At 40.8% G+C, this 24,116-nt stretch overlaps 1 protein-coding gene across 1 annotated transcript in view; it reads left to right on the top strand.

The window, feature by feature from the left end:
• The window catches only part of MGAM2 (maltase-glucoamylase 2 (putative)), a 77,407-nt gene that overhangs the window by 9,922 nt on the left and 43,369 nt on the right, over positions 1-24,116 (top strand). The window contains 14 exon segments of the mRNA XM_072965347.1: positions 522-693; positions 3,151-3,250; positions 4,013-4,125; positions 5,377-5,502; positions 7,507-7,638; positions 7,733-7,831; positions 10,053-10,166; positions 11,009-11,093; positions 13,252-13,369; positions 18,866-19,037; positions 19,574-19,690; positions 22,137-22,294; positions 22,418-22,502; positions 23,778-23,834. Coding sequence (XP_072821448.1) covers positions 522-693; positions 3,151-3,250; positions 4,013-4,125; positions 5,377-5,502; positions 7,507-7,638; positions 7,733-7,831; positions 10,053-10,166; positions 11,009-11,093; positions 13,252-13,369; positions 18,866-19,037; positions 19,574-19,690; positions 22,137-22,294; positions 22,418-22,502; positions 23,778-23,834 — 1,648 coding nt within the window.

The following is a 24,116-nucleotide window of genomic DNA, read 5'->3' as shown; positions in this document are numbered from 1 at the left end:
GAAACTTACCATCAAGCACCTAATAACAGCTTGAACTTAAATCGTAAATTGTACTGGAAAAACTAGAAGGATTGTCAGTGAAATCTGTATTCACATCCTGCCATGTGTGAATCACCAGTCAACTGCGTGACACTAGGCAAATGACCTCGCCTCATTAGTCTCGGTTTCCTTGTACATAGAAAGGGAATCAAGGTACCCACTGTTGCTATGTGTGCTGAGGTAATATTTATAAGCATCTAGAACCGTGCCTGGCAGGAAGTGGATGTACAGCAGGTGGAAGGTTGAATTTACTCCCCTCCCCCAATTATCCCACTTGTTACTAGTCTCACATCTTCAGTGCTATGCTCCTCTTGAATCAAAGAATCAGAGACACACTAGAAGGACCTTCAAAGGACACATAAAAGTGGATGACACCACCTGCAATCGCTGTTCTTGAAGTGCACAGGGAAAGGAGGAGACGGCTGGCTGGCAGAGCGCGCTGTTGGGTGACTCTCGCTCTTACTCCACGGCCCCGATTCCAGGTTGGACACGGGCATCGGGCCCCTCCAGTTCGCCCAGCAGTACCTGCAGCTGTCTTTCCGACTGCCCAGCGCCAACGTGTACGGGCTGGGAGAGCACGTGCACCAGGAGTACCGCCACAGCATGGCCTGGAAGACCTGGCCCATCTTCACCCGCGATGCCACCCCTACCGAGGTGAGGCTCCCTTCCTCCTGCTTGTTGCTCACAATAATGAATGCCTTCTCTCCTTTCCAGAAAGTAACCTACAGCGTAATCTTATCAAGTAAAATAACCGACAGAGTTACATCTGTATCTTATTTTGCCCAATTTAGATTTGTATGTGTTGGAGAATATTTGTTCTTAAGGTTTATCAACTCACAATCAGTGGTATATCAATTTGTACAAACATCTCACTTTTAAAGGAACATATAATAATGACTATTATAGTCTGATATATATTAAAAAATACTTCTGTGAAATACCTGTTTGTCTTTTATAACTGAGTGGTGTCTAGGGGTAAGTGTCAGCAGGGACCAGTCTGAGGAGAACTTTGTAGACTAAAAAAATGCCTGTTTTGGCAGCTTTAACATTGTTCTAGATTCCTGCTGGCCACAGTGGGTTCCAGAGACAGCAGCGTTGGCATCATCTGCGAGGTTGTCAGAAATGCAAGACCTTAGGCCGTAGCCCAGCCCCACTGAATCAGAATCTGCATTTTAACAAGACCCAAAAGTGCATCACATACATAGTAAAGTGGGAGAAGAGCTGGTTTAGAGCAGTGCCTCCTGACTTATCTGTAGTAAAGGAATCCTCCTTCCCTCCCTCCGTCTCTCCTTTCCTTTCTTTCTTTCTTCTCCTCTTCCTCCCTTTCCCCACCTCTCTCTCTCTCTCTCATTATCCAGCATGGGCAGTACTTTAATAAAATACAATTCAAATATATTACTAGGAAAATGAAATAAAAATACTCAAAGACACATAAAATACACACCTAAATTTTGAATTGAACAGATATAAAATTACTCTTTTAAGTTGCTATAAAAGAGTTTCAAACTTTCTCTTGATGTCTGTGCCCACCTTGTTGCCGCCTCACAGCAAAGGGTTGGGGGAGGTAGCCACCCGTGGATGGCACGTTGAGTAGCACTGCTTTGCAGAGCATGTCTTGAAGCCTCCATTGTGCAGATGATTCTCGGATCTGGGCAAGAGCTGCGGTTGATGTATTTTGCAAAGGAGGGATGCGACTGAAGTTTTGCAGTTCATATTCCACAGGAGATGGACAAATCAGGTAGCACATTAACTGGCCCGCCTACCAAGTCTGATGCAGCAGAGGAAGCACACTTACTGAACTCAACAAAGAAAAAGCAATGGCCAGCATGTTCACTAAGATGCTTGGTCAAGGACAGAGACGAACGTGGAGTGCTGAGCCTCCTACTAGTGGGTTTCTGCAGACAAAATCCTTGACTTACAGAGTCACTGATTAGGTTATAAGTCTTTTTCCTTTCTTTTCTTTTTTTCTTTTCTTCCTTCCTTCTTTCCTTCCTTCCTTCTTTCCTTCCTTCTCTTTCTCTCTCCTTCCCTTTCTTTTTCTTTTTTTTTCTTTTCTTTCCCCACCCCTCCGCCTCTCCTTTCTTTATATTATTTTTTAGATTACAGTCTGTTATCTATCTGAGTGTTGATGCTAGGAGTCTTTCTGGCTGTAATTTTAAAACCAGCCTAATTTTGCAGAGGCCGCTGGTCTTCTATATTTCACACATCATGCTGATCTCTATACCAGCCCTAAACCAGGGGCTAAATTTGCAGCATCACACAGGGAGCTTTTGTATATTATAATCTCAACATCTTCTATTCTTACAGCGCTTACATTTATACTCATTAACTCTTTTTATATCAGTGCTCCTCACAGCCCCATGAAAGAGTCAATATCCTTTTTTAAATTTTAAACTTTTTTACTACCTACATATTATATCTTAATTATAGAAAATTAGAAAATACAGCTAGGAATAGAGAAGAAATTCAAAATTGCTCAAATTATATCTTCTGCTAACATTTTGTTACATGTCATTGCAAACATTTTCCAATTAAAAAAAAACTCGATGGAGATATAAATTTATACACCATAACATTCACCTGCTTAAGGTGTATAATTTAATGGTTTTTAGCACTTTTACTGAGTTGTGCAACCTACATCATAATCCAGTTTCAGAGAATTTTCATCAGCCCAGTAGGACCCCTGATACCCTTTCAGACTAAATCCCATCCCCACCCCAGTGCCCACTCCAGCCCCAGACGATCACTAATATATTTTCTGTCTTTATAGATTTGACTCTTTTTTTTGACGTTCAACATAAATGGAATCATGTCATATATGTTTTTTGATGTAATTTCTTTCACTTAGCGTAACATTTATGAGGTTCATACATGTCAAAGCAGGTGTCAGTATTTCATTTCTTCTTATTGCTAAGAGTGTCCCATTGTGTGGATATGCCACATTTATCCATTGCCAGTTGATGTTACTGTTTCAAAACCTTTTTGGCACAATACTAAACTACATCAAGTGTTAACCGAGTACATTTGTGCGTAGCCTTTGATTTTATTTTAGGGAGAATGAAAACTATTTTCAACATACAATACTATTATTTCTTTCATTTCTGGTTTCAGGGCATGATTAATCTGTATGGAGCTCATACCTTCTTCTTGTGCCTTGAAGACACCAGCGGCAACTCTTTCGGGGTTTTTCTGCTGAACAGTAATGCCATGGGTAGGAAGCATCTTTTGATCTTGGCAGAAGTATGTCTTGGGATGCAACTTTTATAGAAATGACCTTCTCAATGAGATCAGTGTTTAGCAGAAGGCATATTGGACCTACAGTGCTTCTATAGAAACTAGAAACCCGAAGTAGGTTAACCTGTTTACAAAACCAGTTCATGCTGAAATCTGTTTCCATTGAAAACCACTTCAGGGTTCTCACTGGATGCAAGGTTTCTCATGCTGTTTTGTATGTAATAGGCCCCATTGATAGACACGTCCTAAAGATACCTGTAGGCTTCAACCTGTAAACCATGTGTCTGTCTGAAGGCAACAAGGCTGTGTTTTGTAGGCTGTTTCTCATGGTTCACCCCTTCCCCACTCTAGAATCTTCCTCCTCCATCTTCTAGACTAATGCTGCTCTAATAAGAGTATATTTTCATTTTTCAGTTGTAGTTAAACTCGTCTAATAAGGTCTTTGAACTTTTCCTTTAGGTTAAATCACTCATCAATCCCAGACATTTGTATTTTTATGTAGCCAGATTAAAATAGAAATGTCCTTTTTTTTCTCTTAAAAAAAATCAGTTCTTCATGAATGTTTTACCCATTTGATGTTTTGATAAACTTCAGCAACCATCTGAAAAAAGGAACATATGTGATTTTTCATCTCTGTCAATGAGACTGAACCTGTTTTGGGTAGCTCAGGTATTCATGTTCCAGAGAGGAGTATATTTCCAAGCCGGCATTCTAACAGCTCTTAGCTTAACCCTTTCAGAGGTCACCCTTCAGCCGGCTCCTGCGATCACTTACCGCACCATTGGGGGCATTCTTGACTTCTACGTGTTCCTGGGAAATACTCCTGAACAAGTGGTTCAGGAATACCTGGAGGTATGGGCTTTGCATTTAGATAATCAATACACTCATTATAAATTCACAAGAGAAAATTAAATTGTATACGTAGACTCTGGATTCCAAATGCTGGGATTGAGTCTTTCCTGCACTGTGTGCTTATTCTGACGCACATTGGTTGAGTGCCTTCTGCATGCTGAAGAGGCACTGTGCAAGGCTTGAGAAATGCAAAAATAAGTTAGATGCCATCCTGTTTTCAAGGAACTCATAGTTCATTTATGTGTGAACAATCATTCCAAAGATCTAAGGCCAAAACTCAGCAAAGTTTATTCATTCAATTCAACAAGAACAACAAAAAATTAGTGAAAAAAACTATGTAAAAGAAACTGTGCTAACTGTTTTTGATTCAAACTGTAGGAGAGGAAGGGACTTTGACAGCATTTAGCCTAAACTTCCCACTTTACAGATAAAAAAACTCAGGTGCAGAAAAATGAAGCAATTTGCTCAAGATGATACATAAGGCATATGGAATAGGATTTTGGCTGCAAGTGAATTTATTGTCACATAGGAGAAATATGACAGAACCTGAAATAATTGTAATAAGAAACACCTTATATTAATACCACTAATGAGATGCAAATGCATTATGTATGGCTTCATAGGGATGAGAGAAAGCACCGGGTTGAGGGAGTTCTCATAGGGGAGGACCAAACAGCAGCTCTTAGGGAATACGTAAGACGGGGTTCTGTCTGGGCTTTTCTCAGGATGTTGGCTTGAGCAATTTGTAGACTTGGATTTTAAGTATAGTCTAGTACTTCTTCACCATCTCACTCTTAATCCCATCAGCCCTTAGTCTTTTTGCTTAGCACATAGCACTGTCTGAAATTACACTAGACATTTATGTGAGAGGAGGAACCATGTTTGATTTATGCTATTAGATCCCAAATGCCTGCATCAGCCCTTGCCACACTGTAAACACGTACCGAGTATTTATTGGATGAGTGAATGTTACTTCTTTCCCCCCAAGCTGATACTGTTATTCAAGCACTTTCTGCAAATCCTGTCATTTTCTGATGTTGCAGTGGTTGGGAATGTATTTAGGTAGTTAGTAATGAAAGATGTGAGTTATAGAATTCTGCAAATTACCCTAGGAGATGATCCTTGGCTCTGACATTTTTAGATCAGGAGACTTTATAGAAAATGAAATAGAAACAATGTTTTCTGTGTCAGACATGGTGCTACAAACAATGCTTATTCTAAATGTGTACACATTTCTTTATCTTTTCAAAGCTTGTTGGACGACCATTCTTGCCTCCCTACTGGAGTCTTGGGTTCCAGCTTAGTCGCAGGAATTATGGTGGCATCGACGGATTGAAAAAAGTTGTAGACCGAAATCGTGCAGCTGAGATTCCATATGTAAGTTGGAATTTCTCTTTTCATGTATAAGGCATCATTTCTTATCTTTTATTTTTTTGCATTGAATTCAATTTATTAGGAAAAATACAGATTGATGAACAGTGGATAGATAGACAGACAGACAGACACACCTACCATCAGAAATTTGTGTGCTAAATGACCTCTTTCATCCTGGAAATGTTTATGGGCATATGGATATCGTTTTGAATTTTAGCTCGACCCCTGGCTCTGTGCAATGTTGGACTAGTTAATTAACATCCCTGAGTCTTAGTTTCCTCCTTTATAAATGAAAACATAGGACTTACTTTGGTGGGCTAGTAGTGAAGAATGCCTTATACTGTGCATGAAAAGCAGGTAGCACAGGACGAACTCCATCAAAGTTAGCTGTTAATTTATAAGAGGAAGCAACAGCTGGGATGATATGGTTACAAAGAGCTGCTGAATCTAACAGTGACTTGACATTAAGTGACTTTCTCATAGTGACGTTGTGTACTCCTTCCAGATCTAGCCGACTCTCATTTTGAAAGCTCTATGATTGCAAAGGATTTATGATGCTCAGTGCCCACTAATAAACAGATAATTATTGTGTGTAACATTTGATCAGTTTCTTCAGGAGATGTATAATCTGGCTAATGAAGTTGTCACAATAACTTACTTGGGGCTAGATCTTTGGAACTGTGCTGCATGTGCATATTTGGTTGGCATCTGAATGAAGATTGTATGGGTGGAAATGACTTTGCCTTGATCTCAGGGCTTTTCAGAATAGCAGTGAGGGCAGGCAGGGAGATGAAATGTTCCTGCAAGAAAATGTACCCACTGTGTTGTTTTGGTGCGAAGGAGAATTTGATCCTGTATTTTATTTTACTTCACCCATATCTGCTATCTGTAAATGCCCACTTCCAAGAAAGATTAGACGAAATCTTGTCACATCTTTATTATTTTACAAAGCCTTTTCACATTCGTGGGTGAGCCCCATTTATTGGTATTTTGTAAGTGAGGAAATGGAGATGCTGCATGGTTAAGAATTTTCCTAAGGTCACTACAGTAGCTAAATTGCAGGACCAGGATTCAGAAGCAGTTCTTTTTAACTGTATGTGGTGCAGATTTTAGTCTGTCCCCATACTTCTGACGGGAAGGGTTTTCAAAGGTGTTAAATGAGCTTTTCTTCCTTGGGTCCGCAATTTCCCACCATGTGGCTGTGGAGGACACCTGGGCCTAAATGACTACCCAGTATTCGAACAGACGATGCTGCCTTGGTAACAGATCACAAGCCACATGACTACGTGAGGAACATGTACTTAGAAGACCTTCATATGCCTTTGGAGTATGTGGTAGATTGGAAAAAAAAGGGTGTCTGGAATCCAAGAGCCTATCACCAAAGTCCCAGTGCCCCCACTCACCCATGCACGTGACCTTGGGAAATGTCGCTTAAGCCCTTCACATTTCAATCTTCTCATTAAGAATAACACCTGCTCCTCACACACTGGTATGTGAACAGAAAAAATAATGTATACATGAGAGTTTGGTCATTTAAAACTCTATGCCTTTGTTATTTATCTTTGTTAATTATAGTGGTTTTATAGAGGCAAGGACACCATTTTCTCCTCTTACAATATATTCTAGCTTGATGTTTAAGCTCCGAGTTAGTCCCTGGTTATCACATTACTAATATATTCATTCAAACAAACATTTAAAGAACACTGGTTTTATGTCACATCTCCGAGCTCTCAAGTTACAAGGATGAACGAGACACAGTCCCTACCTCAGGTTCCTCCCAACACCTACGACATGCACCTCTCAGGATGAAAATGTAAACCTGCAACCCAAGGGTGCCAACATCTCTCCAAAGGGAGTTATTTACTCCTAGATGGTAGCCAAGTCCTGGAAGCCTCAGGCTTATTAAGAAATATAGCTTCAGTTTCAATGATCAAGAACCAGAGCTATGATACTTTCTATCAGCATGGTGATATTTCTCGGTTCTGACTGGCCAGCACTGTCTTTCAGGATGTCCAGTACTCTGACATAGACTACATGGATGGAAAGAAGGACTTCACCATTGATGAAGCGGCTTTCCCTCATCTCTCAGATTTTGCCGAAGAGTTACATAAATATGGACTGAAATATGTAATTATTATGGTAGGTTCAAACACTTATTCTGTTGCCTACTTTTTCCTTTCAAAGTAGGAAAAAAAGTTACAAAACAATATTTATTATTATATTCTTTTATTAGAATCCTGGCATCTTAAATAACTCTGACTACCAGCCTTATATGAAGGGAAGAGAAAAGAAAGTGTGGATCTTAGGGAACAAAGGCGCTGTTGTTGGGCAGGTAATTTCTCAAGAAAATTCGGGTAAACTACAATCATTTTGAGAAGTTTGCATTTTTGGTATGAAGATGGGTAGAAGACAAGTATTATTACTGTTTTCATGACTTTAGAAATTTCTGTTGTTATTTTTAAACCAGTAAATGTAATAGCAGAATGAGTACAATTCTGAAGGATTTATTTTTAATTAAAATATATTTGATATATAACATTGTGTAAATTTACAGTGTATAACATATTGATTTGATACATTTATGTGTTGCAATATCATTGTAGTGATAGCATCTCTATCACATCGCATATTATCACTTCTTTTTTTCTGGTGGGAATAATTAAGATCTAGTCTCTAAAAAGCTAGCCCCTGAATCTCTAATACTATAGATAATTGAGAAGAAATATATTATTAGAAGAAAATCCGTTTATTCATAAGTTCCTCCTGCATCTCAATTTCTATCTTTATTCCAAGACAATAAATTCAGCTATGATGATGTAGTAGGATGCTCACAGACTCATGTGAAACCTAGCTCAATTAATATATTTTTAATTCACATCAGTCTTTTGGATAGAGCCTCACCTTTATTCCAAGGTAGCAGTTTCAATTGGAGTAGGCTGCTGGAGACGTATTTTCAGGGCAGCCGAGCTTTTGAAAGTAATTTAAATGACTTAAGCAACGTTCTGTTTCAATTATGTGTGGACTCAGTCCTAGATGACTGGATTATGTGAGATTTGCTAAAACTGGTACTTAATCTGAAAGTTCCTGTGACTTGATTTCTTATTGTGCCTGGGCCGTTTCCTTTGCTAAACTGTCTCTTCGGGGTTATCAAAGCCTCCTTACCTAACCGCTCACTTAATTCCTACCATTGACTTTGTTTACAACACTTGATTCCATTTACTTTCTTTTTCATTGATTCTAACTTTTCGTGAAGCAACAGAGAAGTTTCTTTCCTTCTCCAAACCAATTCTTTGCTTTTACTGTTTTGAAGTGAATCCTGTTTGAATTGAATTTCTAAAATATCAGATAGACTGATACTCATGAGTAAGTATAAAATCAGAGGACATGGTCACAGAAACATTATTTCGGTTATCCAAAAAGTAGATTATCCAGCCCTTTGAGTCATTTCAGTAGTACGCATCTTTGAGTGGTCTCTAATTAGGAATTTGCATACAATTATAAGAGTTTAGTTAGATAGTTACCTCCACCGACCAGTAAGTGACACAGATCATTTGCTCTAAGATGTTGGCGGAGGCAGTAGTAGTAAAGGTGGCTGGGGTTCATTATAAAGACCTTTGGTTAAAATGAAGCTTGCTGGCCCTGCTGTAGGTAGAATGTTTCTTCAGATAACTTCTTGGCCACACCGCCTGTTCCCTGAGGGCCAAAATTATCTCTCATGATTATTTGGTACCCCATCACCTAAAACAAAGGACTAGTCATTCAATCCACTTAAAGGGGGCATTTCAAGCTCTCATCTTGAGTTTTAAGTAGTCTCTGCATTTTATATATAAATATACATGTGTATATAATTATATACATTATGTTGAGTGTAAAGTCGTCCCTAAATGACAACCTATAAGCTTGTTGGGAAAATGAGCAAGAAATTATGCACAAAAGCTTGTATCTCATCAATTCAGAATTTTCAATAATTTGACTGTGGCTGTATCTTTGTACTATTTGCGAAAAATGTTAAAAGCTACACTTTGATAGGAATAGATTGGAAGAGGACATAGGGCAAGAAATATCGGACCTGAGTAAGAAGCACAAAATTCTTTTAACCATTTAAAAACAATTGTTTATATGCCAAAAATCAGTGTATTGTTTATAAACATCATTGTTCAAAGTGGGTTTGGGATGACTTTTAATGAACAATACATTAAACGAATTTAATCATTCTCTTCTAAAGTATTATCTAGTTAGATTTCCAGTATTTTAAATGATTCTTCTCCCAGCTGGCTTGACATAATGAAATTTTATGTATTTTTAAATAGATCAAAGACATTTGATGGCTTCTTACCTATTTAATCAGTTGGTTTTCCTTTTCTTTTTTCTTCCTTTGGTCCCTTGCATCTATTTTACTATTTAGTTTTTGGAGGAGAGTCACAGTCACAGGTTTTGATTCTAAGATGTTAAGATGCAGGGGGCTTCTAGTAGAAGACGTAGTAGTCAGCAATAAATCCAGAAGTGAACCATCAAACAGACTAATTGTCACAGCCTTCTTCTTTGCTCTCTAGGGTTATCCTGGATGGACAGTCTTTCCTGATTTTAGTAACCCAGATTGTACTGAGTGGTGGGGAGAGCAGCTCAGTGAATTTCATAAAATTCTGGAGTTTGATGGCGTGTGGATTGTAAGTTGTTTTTCCAGGATCGAACTTCTCTTGGAAACGCATATTCCAAGTTGTGAGATTAACTGAACAGTTTTCTTTCTTGACGTAGTGGTATTTAAAATCCTTTTACTTAATGCTGAGTTCATATGCAGTAAATTGGACCTCTCAAAACCTTGGATTTTAATTCTGGATCTGCTACTAATCGGTTATATCTTTTTGATAAAATCCTTTGCTTTCTCATGGGTTTAGCTTTTTCCTCCATTTATTGCATTTTAACTTAAAAACACTGTCTTATCAGGTGCTATAATTACTCTTGTCACACTGATTCATATAAAATTTAATCATTAGAGAATAATTTAATGAATCCCTTTTACTTTTTGGATGGGGATAGCTGGTGGGAGTATTTCTTTGAAATTTAAAAAATTAACTCTTTTTCAGCAGGATTAGGCATCACTTATTTTTAACCCATTTTAAAGAAATAGATATGATATTAATTATATATCTTCTTCTTGCCCTACACTGAGTGGAATAAAAGACAGGAGAAATTATAAAGGCCAAATATTACCCTATCTTATGTTCTTTAAAATAATATTAAAATAATAGCATCAACAATAAAATTTCATGTTTATATGGCAAGAATCAGCCTTTCGAATGCCATTTCTTAGTTAACTGTTTGAAATCAGTGTATAAAAGGTAAAATGTGCCTGGTAACATTTAGAATTAGAAGACACCTAGATATAATCTAACCGAAAAGATGAAGCAGAAGTCAAGAAAATTCAGGGCTTCTAGTTCGGTAAACGTTACTCAGTAGCTAACTATATATCAGTAACATTGTGCATTTTGTGTATTTTGTGTCTTTGTAGGACATGGATGAAGTATCAAGCTTTGTCCAAAGTTCTGATCATGAGTGTGAAAAGAACAACTTGAACTTTCCTCCTTTCACGCCTCGTAAGTTTTCACCTGTTTCCTAATGATGTAGGCGTGAGACGTGTTTAAAAGAACCTCACAGTACTCAGTATGGCCAAGAGCAATTCTGCTTCCCATTCAGGGGGCTCCCCCCGATCCCCACCAACACCCTGACCACCGTGACCACTCCCCTGCTGGAGCCCTTACTGTGTTGTGTGGTCTCTGATTGACTTTTTGCTGCCCTCGTCCAAGGGCAAGCATCCGGTGGGAGCCATACCTCCCCTGGCTGTAGAGTTTTACATTCTTCCATCTTGTTCAGTCTCCAAACCCCTCATTTAAGTGGTTCAATTTTAAATTTTATAATCAGAGAATATCAGAATATCAGCATATGTTAAGGTACAGACTGCCTTCCATTAAAGTGTATTTTTAAAGTCCCATTTTTAATCAAAGTCAACTTTCCAGTCCCTGATTTTGAAAGAATGTGGGGGGTGGGGGAGGGGGAGAGAGAGAGGGAGAGATAATTGGAAGCTGGAAACAAGTGAACCCCAACACCTCAGTGGATAAACACAATACATTTTAGTTTTTGCTTACATCATACACTAATGTGCAATGTGTAGCTCTCATCCAAGCAGTGACTCAGGTATCTAGTTACTTCCATAACCTGTTCTCCCATCCCGGAGTCCTTTGTTTCCAATTTCCTGGATGAAGGAGAGGGTAGAGGGAGCCTTATGGACATGCCTGGAAGTGGGGTGTATTTAATTTCCTCACGCTCCGTTGGCTAGAATCCAATCACATAGTCTCAGCTTATTTTCAAGCAAAAGTGTGAACTAGAAGCTTGTACTCCCAGGGAGAGAACACAGGTGTGCTGAGCATCTGACCAGCCTCTGCCAGTTTGCTGCTTTGTCCACTTCACGTGAACCCGTGGATCAAGGTTTAGCTATTTCTTTAGCCCCTTTTGATCACTGCAGGAGTGGAGACCTTTTTTAGGAGGAATCTTGATTTCAAATCATTTAACTTTTTGCAGATTCTACTATTTGCTTCTCTGGCTTACTCTTTATTCTTCTCTGCTCAGTCTGTGTTCCCCCCATTTTTTTCACTGTGGATCAGTTTATTGTCTTTCCCCTTTAATCTCTTAATCTTCTTCTTAGCCAAAACTGAGGCTTTTTTTCCCTGCAGAAAACTGCAGTCCCATCACCTTCTGCTTGCTTCTGTCAAGCACCCCATCCCCTACCTGCCAGCACTTTGTCTACCTATGTATGACCAGCCGCTTTGCCTCGTAGCTGGTCTGCGTCTCCCACTTTGAGGATTGGACAGTATACATTAGTATGGCAAAGATTTAGATAAATCAACTATGACCCTGGGAAAATTTTAGTGTCTTTTCTTATAATTGAAGCAGTTGTGAATCTCATTCCACAGTCTGAACTGTGCCAGAGACAGTGTTTTCTTTACGCAGTATAGTTCAGCTTAATTTCTGACTCCAAACCCTGATTCTTTCGGGCTGATGGGAAGAAACTCCACCTCAGTGTTTCTTGGTTTCACGGCTTTCTCTCATTATGCCCCATACTGAGGTCCTATGTACAGGCGAGGCTTTGTGAAGGAGGGCAGGTCTGGCCCCCAGTCGTTTATTGGTCTTCAAGAAGGGGGAAAAAGCAATTGCAGGTCACAAGGCAGAAAATGTTGGGCATTTTAGGCACGAGAAAGGGAAAATACAGTTATAATAGTAATTTCTAGAGGCAGGATCTGAGTTTTTACTTATGAAGCCACTCAAATGTCTTATCTCCTTTTTCCTTTTAAAAAGTCTAACTGGGGTTCGTTCGAATGCCAAGAGTGAAAATGTTCCTTTCACTGCTCTCATGTCTGTTCTCAATTCTTCTCGACTGAATAGATGTAGATAAATGTGGGTGTTTTGCTTATAGCTCATCTCAGGTCAACCTTTTCTCTGAACAGGTTGCTCACTGTTCCACTAGCCTCCGTTCAGCAGCATTCTTCGTGGGCTCATGGGAATGCAAATTAATTTTAATGATCTCTCTCAGCATAGGCTCCAAGTAGGAGGTAGCATTTAGGATATTTAAAATCTGGAAAGGATTGTGCCAGGTGGGGATGGCTGGGGAAGCAGTAACCAGGAAGCAAAGGCTTGGGTAGTTACCTAGTTACAGTTGGGTGATGGAGACGAGCCTGGCTGACGGGTATTTCCCCGCAGGAGTCCTGGACCGCTCGCTTTTTGCAAGAACTCTCTGCATGGACACAGAGTTTCACTGGGGCCTCCACTATGATGTGCACAGCCTGTATGGCTACTCCATGGCCAGAGGCACAGACTCGTAAGTTGGTTTTCCCTCTAATTCCAGATTTGGGGAGGTGGGATGTGAAGGGTTTCTCTTGTCTTCTGTGAATGTATTTTTCAAATATTTGTTGTGCTTATGGAATATGGAAACTTAGATCTTACAGGCTACTTAGAGGTTTTCTGTTTTCTTTTCTTTTTAACAGAGGTACTGGGGATTGAACCCAGCACTTTGTACATGCTAAGCACGCACGCTACCATTGAGCTGCACCCCCGCCCTCCCAGAGGTTTTCTCATATCCCCCTTGATTTCTGGGCAGAATTATTTTTAATTGGCTTGTGACTAAGGGACTTCATTATTTCAAGGATAGTAGTAGACTCTAACATGCAAGGGATTTAGAGTCCCCAGTTGGACATTTGTCTGTGCTTGGGTCCTATGACCGACTGCCAGAGTCACCGCCCTAGGGTTGCCTGATTTAGCCAATAAAAATACAGGATGCCCAGTTAGATTTGCACTGGGCGTATATATACAAAAATTATTTATTGTTTATGTGAAATTGAGGTTTCCCTGAGTGTCCTGTATTTATCTGGCAATACTACACCACACCTCCTGGCTTCCTTCCCCTGCCCCCTACACTGCCTGCTCCAGTCTCCCCTCAATTCTCCCCTCTGCCCCAAGACACACGCCCACCAGCAGCAGCAGCAGCAGCAGCAGCGCCACTCATTATGAAAGTCTAACAAAGAGACAGTCCTTTTCATCCCTTGCCACATGGATGTTTTTGCTGATGACTTTGCACATTGAGGAATCATTCCCCACAAACTCCCTCTGCCAAGTTCCTTCCTTGGAAAGTGGTAAAGTACAATCATTATACCTAACGGAGCAAGAAATTCAGGGCTAAGCTTAAGGAGAGCCTAATATTAGATTTGCAAAACAGGCAAGGAAACTAAAGTATTCAAAGCATTGTTGGGGAACGTCCAGTGGCTTATGAAAGAGTATCGTAGTCTTCTTCCGTTTCTTTCCTTTTGCTCTGGTGTTTCTAGAACTCCACGGTGGGGAGTGGAGCAGGCAGACTTTGATGTGCTTATGGGATGGTTCTCAGCCCTTTTCTTACTCGACTGCCCTGCAGCCCATAGCATCACTGGCTGCTCCTTTGAAACTGGGCTCCTTTGGTTCTCGAGACACCATCTATTCTGTCACCCCTGCTCTCTTCCCAGCTGCCCTTTCTCAGCCTCCAGTTTTGGATCTTTTTCATTTACTCTGTCACTATTGATGAATCTTAGGGATCAATTCTCAGGCTTCTCCTGGTTCTTACTATAATTTATTCTGATGATTTCTGAATCTGTAGTTCTAGCTTAGATCTCTCCCTGATTTTCAGACCCAGATATCCAAAACTACCTCTGACCTTCTCGAATTGACTGTCTTATAGTACTTCCAATACCATTCACCTTACTCTCTTACCTGTTTCTGTCCAGCCTCCACACTCTTACTACTCATCTTTGAAACTGTTAAATTCCCCATCGTGGTTGGTAGCAGTACCATCTCCATCACCCAGATTTCCAAGTGAGAAACTTGTTACCATCCTTGAGTTCTTTCTTTCTCTCACACCCTCACATGCAATCAGTCTTGGATCCTTTTAATTCTGAAACATTTCTATAACCATATCCCTTTTTTCCCCACTGAGTCTTCTTAATTAAGGTCATCATCATCGCTCATAGAAAGCATCACACCACTCCCATGACTACCCTCCCGTCCCTGACTTCAGCTTTATCTCTCACTAATCTGCCCTCTGTTCTTGCTACTCAAAGTGTGGTCCCAGGACCAGCACCATTAATGCATTGCCTGGAAACATATTAGAAATGCAGCAGCTTGGGCCTCACCCTACACTTTGGAAATCAGAATCTGCTTTCAGCAGGATCCCCAGGTCGTATTGAATGTATGTTAAAGTGTAAAAACCACTGCTCTGTGCTTCAGTCAAAGTGAGCTTTCTGAATCACAGGTCTGCTCATTTCAGCGTAAAATTATTCATGGCTTGATATTTTCAATACCTACAATAAAATCCACTCACCTTAGCAAAATCTAACTGGTACTTTGTAACCTAACCCTTTCTTCAACTCTTTCTCTCCTCTTTGCCACTCCTCCTGTTTTATGCTCTGGGAGCCTATAACTGCTTATTTCCCCCAAATCAGACGCTGTTGATCCTTCCATCTCTTTGCACGTGCTGTTCTCCCTGCATGGGATGGCCTTCCTTGCCCTGTCCGTTATGCAAATCTACACTTATCTTTAAAACCTCACCTCAGATGTTATTTCTAGAAACCTTGCTGACAATCCTAGGGAAACATTCTTTCCTCTCTTTCTGCTACTTTTGTTAATATTGCAATATGCTTAATATGCAAAACTCTTACAATTTTTAGCTTTTCTTTTCTTGCTGGCCTGTAAAGTTTTTGAGGGCAAAGTTGCCCCTGTACCCTTAGCCTGAAGAATAGAGCGCGAACTAAAGCCATGGCTGCTGAATAAACACCCGGCCTGAGGAAGTGAAGAAGGGCAGGTCGGGCCCCCGGGGACCTCATTCTAGAGGCCGAGATTGTGCACATTTTGTTTTCCAGCACTATTTTGCCCTGATGACTTTGTAGTAAAGCTGGATTGCCCAGGGCAGAGAGAATCCTTGTCTAGTAAATGCAAAAGTTTTTATTTCAAAGAAAGAAAAGCTTCAAGAAGGACACACATTGCTGATTTTGCTATCTTGTCTTTTCTGGCTTCTTTCTCTTCCTCTACCTTTCCTGGGACAGAAGCTAGATGAGTAAGACCCAATTTCTTCATCTTTGAAGTGAGAGACCTGGTTTAACGTTTTCTGCAATCCCTTCCTGTTCTGATCTACCTGGACTGTTAGATGCATCTGTCTAAGAGCAGAAGGTGGGAGGGAGAGTAGGTAAAGAGTCGGTGTGACACAGGAAGAATTAGGAAGGACACGAGGAGGGAAAGAGAGTTTACATTGCTTTATTGTTAATATCGCCATGTGGCAAAGTGCTATAACATTGTGATGGGGTTGATTAATACATTCTAAGAGCTGTGGTTAATAGTTAAAAGGCAACTATGATGAGAAAATAGTAGCTGCCCCTCCAGCTTCCCTGGGTCAGGCAAAATGGCCTAAATTCCCAGAGAACAGTGGAAATAAGTACAACTTGGCCTTTGGGCATGAGGCAGAGTTGGCTAACAACAAATAACTCTTCTTTATCCACTCATCCTTTGAATGACATTTAAGCTGTTTCCATGCCTTGGCTATTATAAATAGTGCTGCTAAGAACATTGGGGAGCATGTATCTTGGATAAATTGATAAAGAAGATGTGATATATACATACAATGGAATATTACTCAGCCATAAAAAGAATGAAATAATGCCATTTGCAGCAACATGGATGGACCTAGAGGTTATCATATTAGGTGAAGTAAGTCAGACAGAAAAAGACAAATGTCATATGATATCACTTATATGTGGAATCTAAAAAAATGATACAAATTTTATTTACAAACCAAAAATAGATTCTCAGACATAGAAGACAAACTATGGTTACCAAAGAGGGAAGGGATAAATTAGGAGTTTGGGATTAACAGATTCACCCTACTGTATATAAAATGGATAACCAACAAGGACCTACTCTATAGCACAGGGAACTATATTCAATTTCTGTTATTAACATATAATGGAAAAGAATTTTTTAAAAAAGTATGTGTATGAATAACTAAATCACTTTGCTGTACACCTGAAACTAATATTGTGAATCAACTACACTTCAGTAAAGAATAAAATTTAAAAAATAAGTCTTTCACTCAGTGGGATCTAGGCATCAGAGGGAACTGAAGTCTTAGATCTGATGAATATTTGGCTCCATGTGAACTGGAAGTATAGTTCAGGGGCAGCGGTTCCTGATCTACCCAAAGAATGAAATTCACCTCCCCCTGGGCTGAAGGCAGAAAATCAGATCCTTTCAGAGATTGGAACCTAACCATAAATAGACCAGACTTGAGGGGTGGGAAAGAGAAATTTAAGGATCTCTGAGTAAGATTTTACCTTTGAGCTGGAAACCAAAAGACTTATCTCATCTATGTCAGCATAGTGGCCTGCTTCTAAATAAACTGTAACATCAGATAACCTCACCCCTGGTTCAGTTTCACATTATAAGCTGCATGTGTTTCTTTCACGATTGATGATTGCGGAGGGCAATAAACCCTGTAGCCAGCCGCCATAAAGACAAAGTATCTGCCAGTCTCTATCAAAGGAGAAATGAGGGTAAGCGTTGAAGGGTGAGTCCTCTCCTCCAACCTACCCCCATTTTGGGGGGTCATTAAAGCATCAGCATGGAGCACTTTGCTTTCAGAAACCAGTCTTCTAATTCAGAATTTTCTCCTTTTTTGTTGGTTATAAGTCATTTCTGCATTTTTAGACTCTCCATAACATCCTTAGGACTATGAAGTGGGGGAGACTTGGGAGCTGTGATGGTGTCTGTGAGGAATTACCTGGGGCCTGGTGATGCACTTTTCCCAGGCCCTGTACTGGAAGGAAAGACAGAAGAGCTTGCTCGCAAAGAGCTAGTAGCAGTGGCGGCTCAGAGGGCACCATCCTGTAGCTGTATGACTGTTCACTTTTGGAATCCAAAGGAAGGTGTGAACTGTTTAGTGTGAAAGGACAAGGGAGGAAGAGGCATTTTAATAAAGTACCTAGGTAAACGAGTGTGTAGAATAAATGCCAGGAAAATAGCCTACATCTAACTTATCCCACCAGTCCCCCCATCCTGAAGCAATTACCTTTCCAAGTGATACGTTTTTAATTCCTTTTTTTTCCTTTCTATATAATTGTACTTGGTATGCAATGTATTATATGTAATACAATTAAACTAGTATTTTATATTTCTGTTGTTTTTAACTTTACAAAGAGTATCATATGTCATCTTTTGAGATTTACTCATTCTAACTAATATTATTTTGCATAGATTACAATTTTCTAACACTGGGAATTGCTAATAATGAAGTTTCAGAGGAATCTGGGTACCTGAAGCCCAGCTGGTGTACAGACTCTCTTTTTAGACCAATGGCAAGTACAGGGTTCCAACCTGAGCTGGTGTTGTGCTGACAGGATTATCAGTGGGCAGCAAGCCAAGGAACCAAGGGACACGGGAAAAACTTTGTGTAGAGGGAGAAGATGGGGCCAAGAACCCAAAGCCTGGTTCCAGTGCATTGTCGACCCAAAAGGCAGAGCACAACCAGATCCAACGAGATAGAGAAAACTTAGTCAAGAGAACAGGGGCCTAGAGAAACTCCTCGGTGGACTGGACTGTGGAGATTTGTACTGTCATGTTGTGAGATCTGAAACTATCCAAAAGTGAGAAAGAAGCTCTTAAAAACACTGAACTAGTTTGCTGATTCATGGTATTTTGATGTTTTCTCTGAGTTTGATTGGAAAGCCCATCACTGCCCTTGGTGCAGGTGAGTCCTCAACACGCACAGCTCACTTCGCACTTAGTTGATGGTGTTCCCTTTCAGGGCCATGGAGAAAATCTTCCCCAGTAAAAGAAGCTTCATCTTGTCCCGTTCTACTTTCGCTGGATCTGGCCAATTTGCTGGTCATTGGTTGGGGGACAATGCGGCCACATGGAATGATCTCCGATGGTCCATCCCTGGTATCCTTGAGTTCAGCCTCTTCGGCATTCCCATGGTGAGTTTCACTCCCAACCAAGGAGCTTCCATCCTTCATCCTTTGACATTGTTTTCATTACCAGTCTCTGAGGGTGTCTGAAAGGTAGTATATCTCACTGTCATATGTATGGGAAAAACCAATTTTTATGTGTCATATGAGTTGCCTTCTGAAGATAGGATGGCAACACTTTAACTTTAGGTTGCCATCCATGGAATCTCTGAAGCTGGGAAGGAGGCACCATGAGTAACATGTATTAGTATCACAGAAAAATTCCACCAGTAGAGCATCAATAAATAGCAAAGTATGAAAGTGGGAACTGAACACTGAGGAAGAGCCCTTGAAAGAACAGTCAGCCATCCTCTTGTCAGTAAGTCCATGATGCATGCTCGCTTCTTTCTCTCATGGGGCTGGAGGCTTTCCCTGAAAGCCTGGATCTTCTTAAACATGGCAGGATGCGAATAAGAGATCCTCTTTTTCTTTATCCTATGGGTATACAGTCAATGCTTTCTCCTCGCTCGCTGACCACGGTGCTTGTATGTGTGCTTATTCTCCAGGTAGGTGCCAACATCTGCGGTTATGCAGAAAATGTCACAGAGGAACTCTGCAGAAGGTGGATGCAGCTTGGAGCATTTTACCCACTATCAAGAAATCACAATGGGCCTGGGTTCAGGGTAAGTTCCCCAAGAGAAGTGATGGAATGTTCTTGGATTGTATGATCTACTTGTACTCAAAGAGGGATTGAAAAAAATCCTACACGGTGGCCCTAAGAGCAGGAGCAGGATAGATAAATCTTGGGTGATAGGCTTAAAATGCAGAGCATCGGGATGAGGGTGCGTTGGGAGCGGTACGTATATAATTGAATGGTTTTATTGTTGGAAACTCACCAAGGTTGTTAAAGTGTCTGTGGTGCTGCTGTCACTTCTGTTCCCACCTTTTATAAGATGAGACAATTGGAATCCACTGGCATTTTACTTCAGTTATTACAAGAGAACTATTCCTAGATATGGGACAGCACAGAGGAAGGATTTAGGAACCTGAACGTTTTTTTTCACCTGTCACAATGTTCTATCTTTCTATGAACGGTTTGGGAGACCATTCCCGCTGCTTTTCATGACTCATATCCTTTTCTATATAAAAAGTTGTATTTTTGGTTGGCAAGTATATAGCAGTAGGTTCGAAGTCCCTCTTAAGGAGACGTTTTTGGTGATAGCAGGAGTAAGTAAGATGGGACACCCTTTTCTTTTAATGACATAATTTGCAATTGAAATGTTTCATATTAGGCAGTTTAGCTCCTAATAGGCTCAGCAGAGTAACTTACTGATGATCGTTTAAGTTCAAGTTCTTGACTTTCTCCGATGACATGTCTCTAACCTGGGAAAGATTCATGGCCCAATCTTCAAAGTGTTTTATCCCGGGCTTTCCTAGCCATTGGTGATCTTGACAGAGATGAAGTGTTTCTGAACTTCTAAGAAAGTGGCTGGGAGCAGGTAGGACGGGCGCACTTCCTGAGGAGATGGCCTGTGAGGACGTTATGGATAACGGCATGCAGATCACCTAGGCTGCTGGGTTACAGAGCCTGTTTTCCTTCCCTCTTGATTCGTGTGGTCCAGTAGGATGGTGATAAGAGCCACACATGTAAGTTTAAATGTAAATGTAAAAAACGAAAAGAAAAAGGAGTGATTATTCTTAGTATGTTTTATGTGACTCCATACATCCGTAACATCGTCATTTCAACTGGTGTTTAACACGAAATATTAATGAGCTAGTTTTCTTTTCTTTTCTTTCTACTAAGGTCAAAATTTGGTGTGCCTTTTACAGTGACAGTACATGTTGATTTGGATGCTAAATTTTCAGCAGTTGGGAGTGAAGTGCAGCTTTCCCAAAACAATAAAGTACTGTTTAATGAAAAAATATTTTGCATTAATACAGTTTTTAAGTTTATATTTCAATTAGCAAAAAATAAAATTATAAGTTTAGTTGCTCAGTCTTCTTAACCACATCTCAAGTGTTTAATAGCCGCCTGGACCATGTGGTCACCATAGTGGACGGTGTGGCTCTGACTTTCTGACTTGGAGACCAGAGTGATGGAGGCTGTGGAGTGTTACCCTCTTTGGTATTTGGCCTTGGGGTTTTCATGAACCCCACGCTGGGGACAGAGAGTGGTCTCATGGAGTAGTTCTATGTGGGGGGGGGATGGGCGTCTTAGAGAACCAAAAAAAAAAAAATTTAGACAATTGTCTCTAAAATTCAGTTCCACTAATACAGTATAGGATGACAGGTCTAAATATGGTGTGTGTAACTTTCACATCTTTCAAATTACAATGAAAATGAACAAAATGACTGCCTGTCATTAATGGAACATTTCTGTTTCTGGGTCCTAAGAAAATCAAATTTCCCATCTAAAGGATTCTTTCTTTACTCTTGGATAAAATGTGCTAAAAACTATCTTCATGATTTCTTTCTTTCTTTCTTTCTTTTTTTCACACGTTATCTTGGAGAACAAATAAGAGTCCACTGTTTTTGGAATAGAGAAAATGAAACAGATTTTGATGGGGAAAACATTATAGAAAACTAGACATCAATTTTAAAATGGCAGATTTCTATAAGTGCATGGAAAGGGAAAGATGGATTACAGATCACGGTGGTAGGCAATGTGACTCCAGGCGACAGGTTTCAAATTCTTTTCTCAGTAGTAGTACAACTTTGTTGCTATTATTTGCCAAGTGAAGTAGTATGAGAAACCTCAATATATAACATAAATTGGAGCAGCTCTGGAGGGAGCAGGGCCACGCTGGCCCCCTTATCTCCATGGCAACTTCTGGGGGCTTCTTTATCACCCCGAGGCTGCCGTAGACTTGTATCAGAAGACACATGTCAAATTTAAACTCTGCCACTTCCTTGCAGTTTTACATTGGGAAACTCATTTAATCATTAATGTTGTTTTTCATCTATAAAATGAAGGAGCAGGAGCAAGCTCCCTGCAGTTCTGGAAATGCTTTGACATCTTCTGAGTTTAAAAAAAAAACATGACTACTTCCATCTGCGAAAGCTTCTTATCATAAGGGAACTTTAAAAAGGGGATGGAAATATTTAGTAATTGCTTACATGTCCTTCTAGGACCAGGATCCTGCTGCCTTTAGTGAAAGCAACTCGACGCTGCTGGATTCCTCCAGGCACTACCTGGGCATCCGCTACACCCTGCTGCCCTACCTCTACACCCTCTTCTACCGAGCTCACACCCAGGGGGAAACCGTGGCAAGGCCCCTCGTCCACGAGTAAGCTTCACATCATAATTTCACTTACCCTGTTAGTAGCAACAAGGGTAGTTAGGACCCTGGTGCCGTATCCCGTGCTGCTGTCCCGTACTGGAGCCTCCACCTGCCTCTCTGTTTTTCCAGGTTCTACCAGGACCCAGCCACGTGGGAGGTGCACGAGCAGTTTCTGTGGGGGCCTGGACTCCTCATCACGCCTGTGTTATACGAAGTGTGTTTATAATCTAAACAACGGGGCGGGCGATCACACTTGTTCCCATGGCTCTATGGCTGAATGAGCAGGATCCTGAGCACCTATGGCGGCGTTTAAACTTACATATAAATAGAAATGATAGAGAGATCATGAAAGTTTGGAAGTGAAAAAAAATAGTAACTTTTTTTCCTTTTTTATTATTCTTATTTTTTATTGAAATGTCGATTTACAATATTAGTTTCAGGTATACAACAGAGCGATTCAGTTTACATATACATATATACCTATATATATATATATATATATATATATATATATATATATATATTTCAATTTCCTTTTCATTATGGCTCATTGCAAGAAATTGAATATAGTTCCCTGTGCTGTACAGTAGGTCCTTGCTGTTTATCCACCTCACATACAATAATGTGTATCCATCAATCCCGAACTCCCAGTCTATCCTTCCCCGCCTCTTTCCACCCTGGTAACCACAGTTTGTTTTCTATGTCCGTGAGTCTGAAAAATAGTAATTCTTGATCCCACTGTTTACCAAGCAAAGCAATCTCCATTTTGCAAAATTACCTTAGAGCTTCTTCCCTTAAACGTGGGGCCGTGGTATTGACAGGGGCTTTAAATGCGGTGAGTTTGGGCTGGCCACCTGCCTGTGTTTCCCTTTGACCAGGGGGGACATGGTCATAAGGTTGGGCTGGGAAAAGAGAAGAGGCAGGGAGAGAGTCCTGGAGGGAGAGAAGCACGCTGGGCAAGGGGAGGCTGTTACCCTGCAGTGCACGTAGGAGGGACCGCAGTCCCCTCCCTAAGTGTGATTTGGGGCAGGGGTGAGTGGGGAAGTGAAGAGGGGGTCGAAATTATACTGATCAGTTTACAAACATGAGACATGGCCCCTGACTCACAGCCAAGGCCCTTGGAGCTGACATTTTAGCCACAGCCTCTCATGAGAGGTCCTACTAACTAGCAGGTGGTCCTCCTGGAAGGCTCTCCCGGGGGCCTAGCTGCTTTAGTCTCCCCGGCGTCAGATTACACAAGTAACTCAGGGGATGAACCTTCTCTGCTTCTCTCAGGAGCCTCAAAGCAAAGATAACTTAATTTCTCGGAACAGCTCTGCTTTGGGCCAACTGCCCACTCTTCCTGAGTATCTGCACTTTTACTCCTCGAATGGGGTGATCCCAGCCAGCTCTCGGGGTTGTTCAGATGAGCAGTTGCCACCACGTGTGGAGGTGGTGTGCAAACTGTAGAGGGGTGTGCCCGGGTTGCTCATTACTGTTGTTTCCCTAGGGTACGGGGCCGGTGAAAGCGTACATACCAGACGCCACCTGGTACGACTATGAGACAGTAAGTGAGACAGCCCTGCTTGGCTCAGAGACCCGCCTCTAGCAGAGGGAATGCTAAGGCTGCAGTCTTGGGAGCTCGGGGTAGGATGAGGGTCCAAGGTTTGACGTTACGTTGCTTGTGGGCACTTTCCTGTGAAGATGGTCTTTCCAGATGTACAATGAAATAATCTGAATAACTGGGGTTTATGGCAGTTTTCATTATATGAACCTGGCTATTTGCCCTATGCTCTGATAACCTTGGGAATTAAAGCCTGGTTGTGGAATCACAGCGTGGAGTAATCTA

The sequence above is a fragment of the Vicugna pacos genome, chromosome 7 (genome assembly GCF_048564905.1).
Source record: "Vicugna pacos chromosome 7, VicPac4, whole genome shotgun sequence".
Taxonomy (NCBI): domain Eukaryota; kingdom Metazoa; phylum Chordata; class Mammalia; order Artiodactyla; family Camelidae; genus Vicugna; species Vicugna pacos.
Note: the sequence above shows the minus strand (reverse complement) of the source record. Positions and strands in the feature narration are given on the sequence as shown.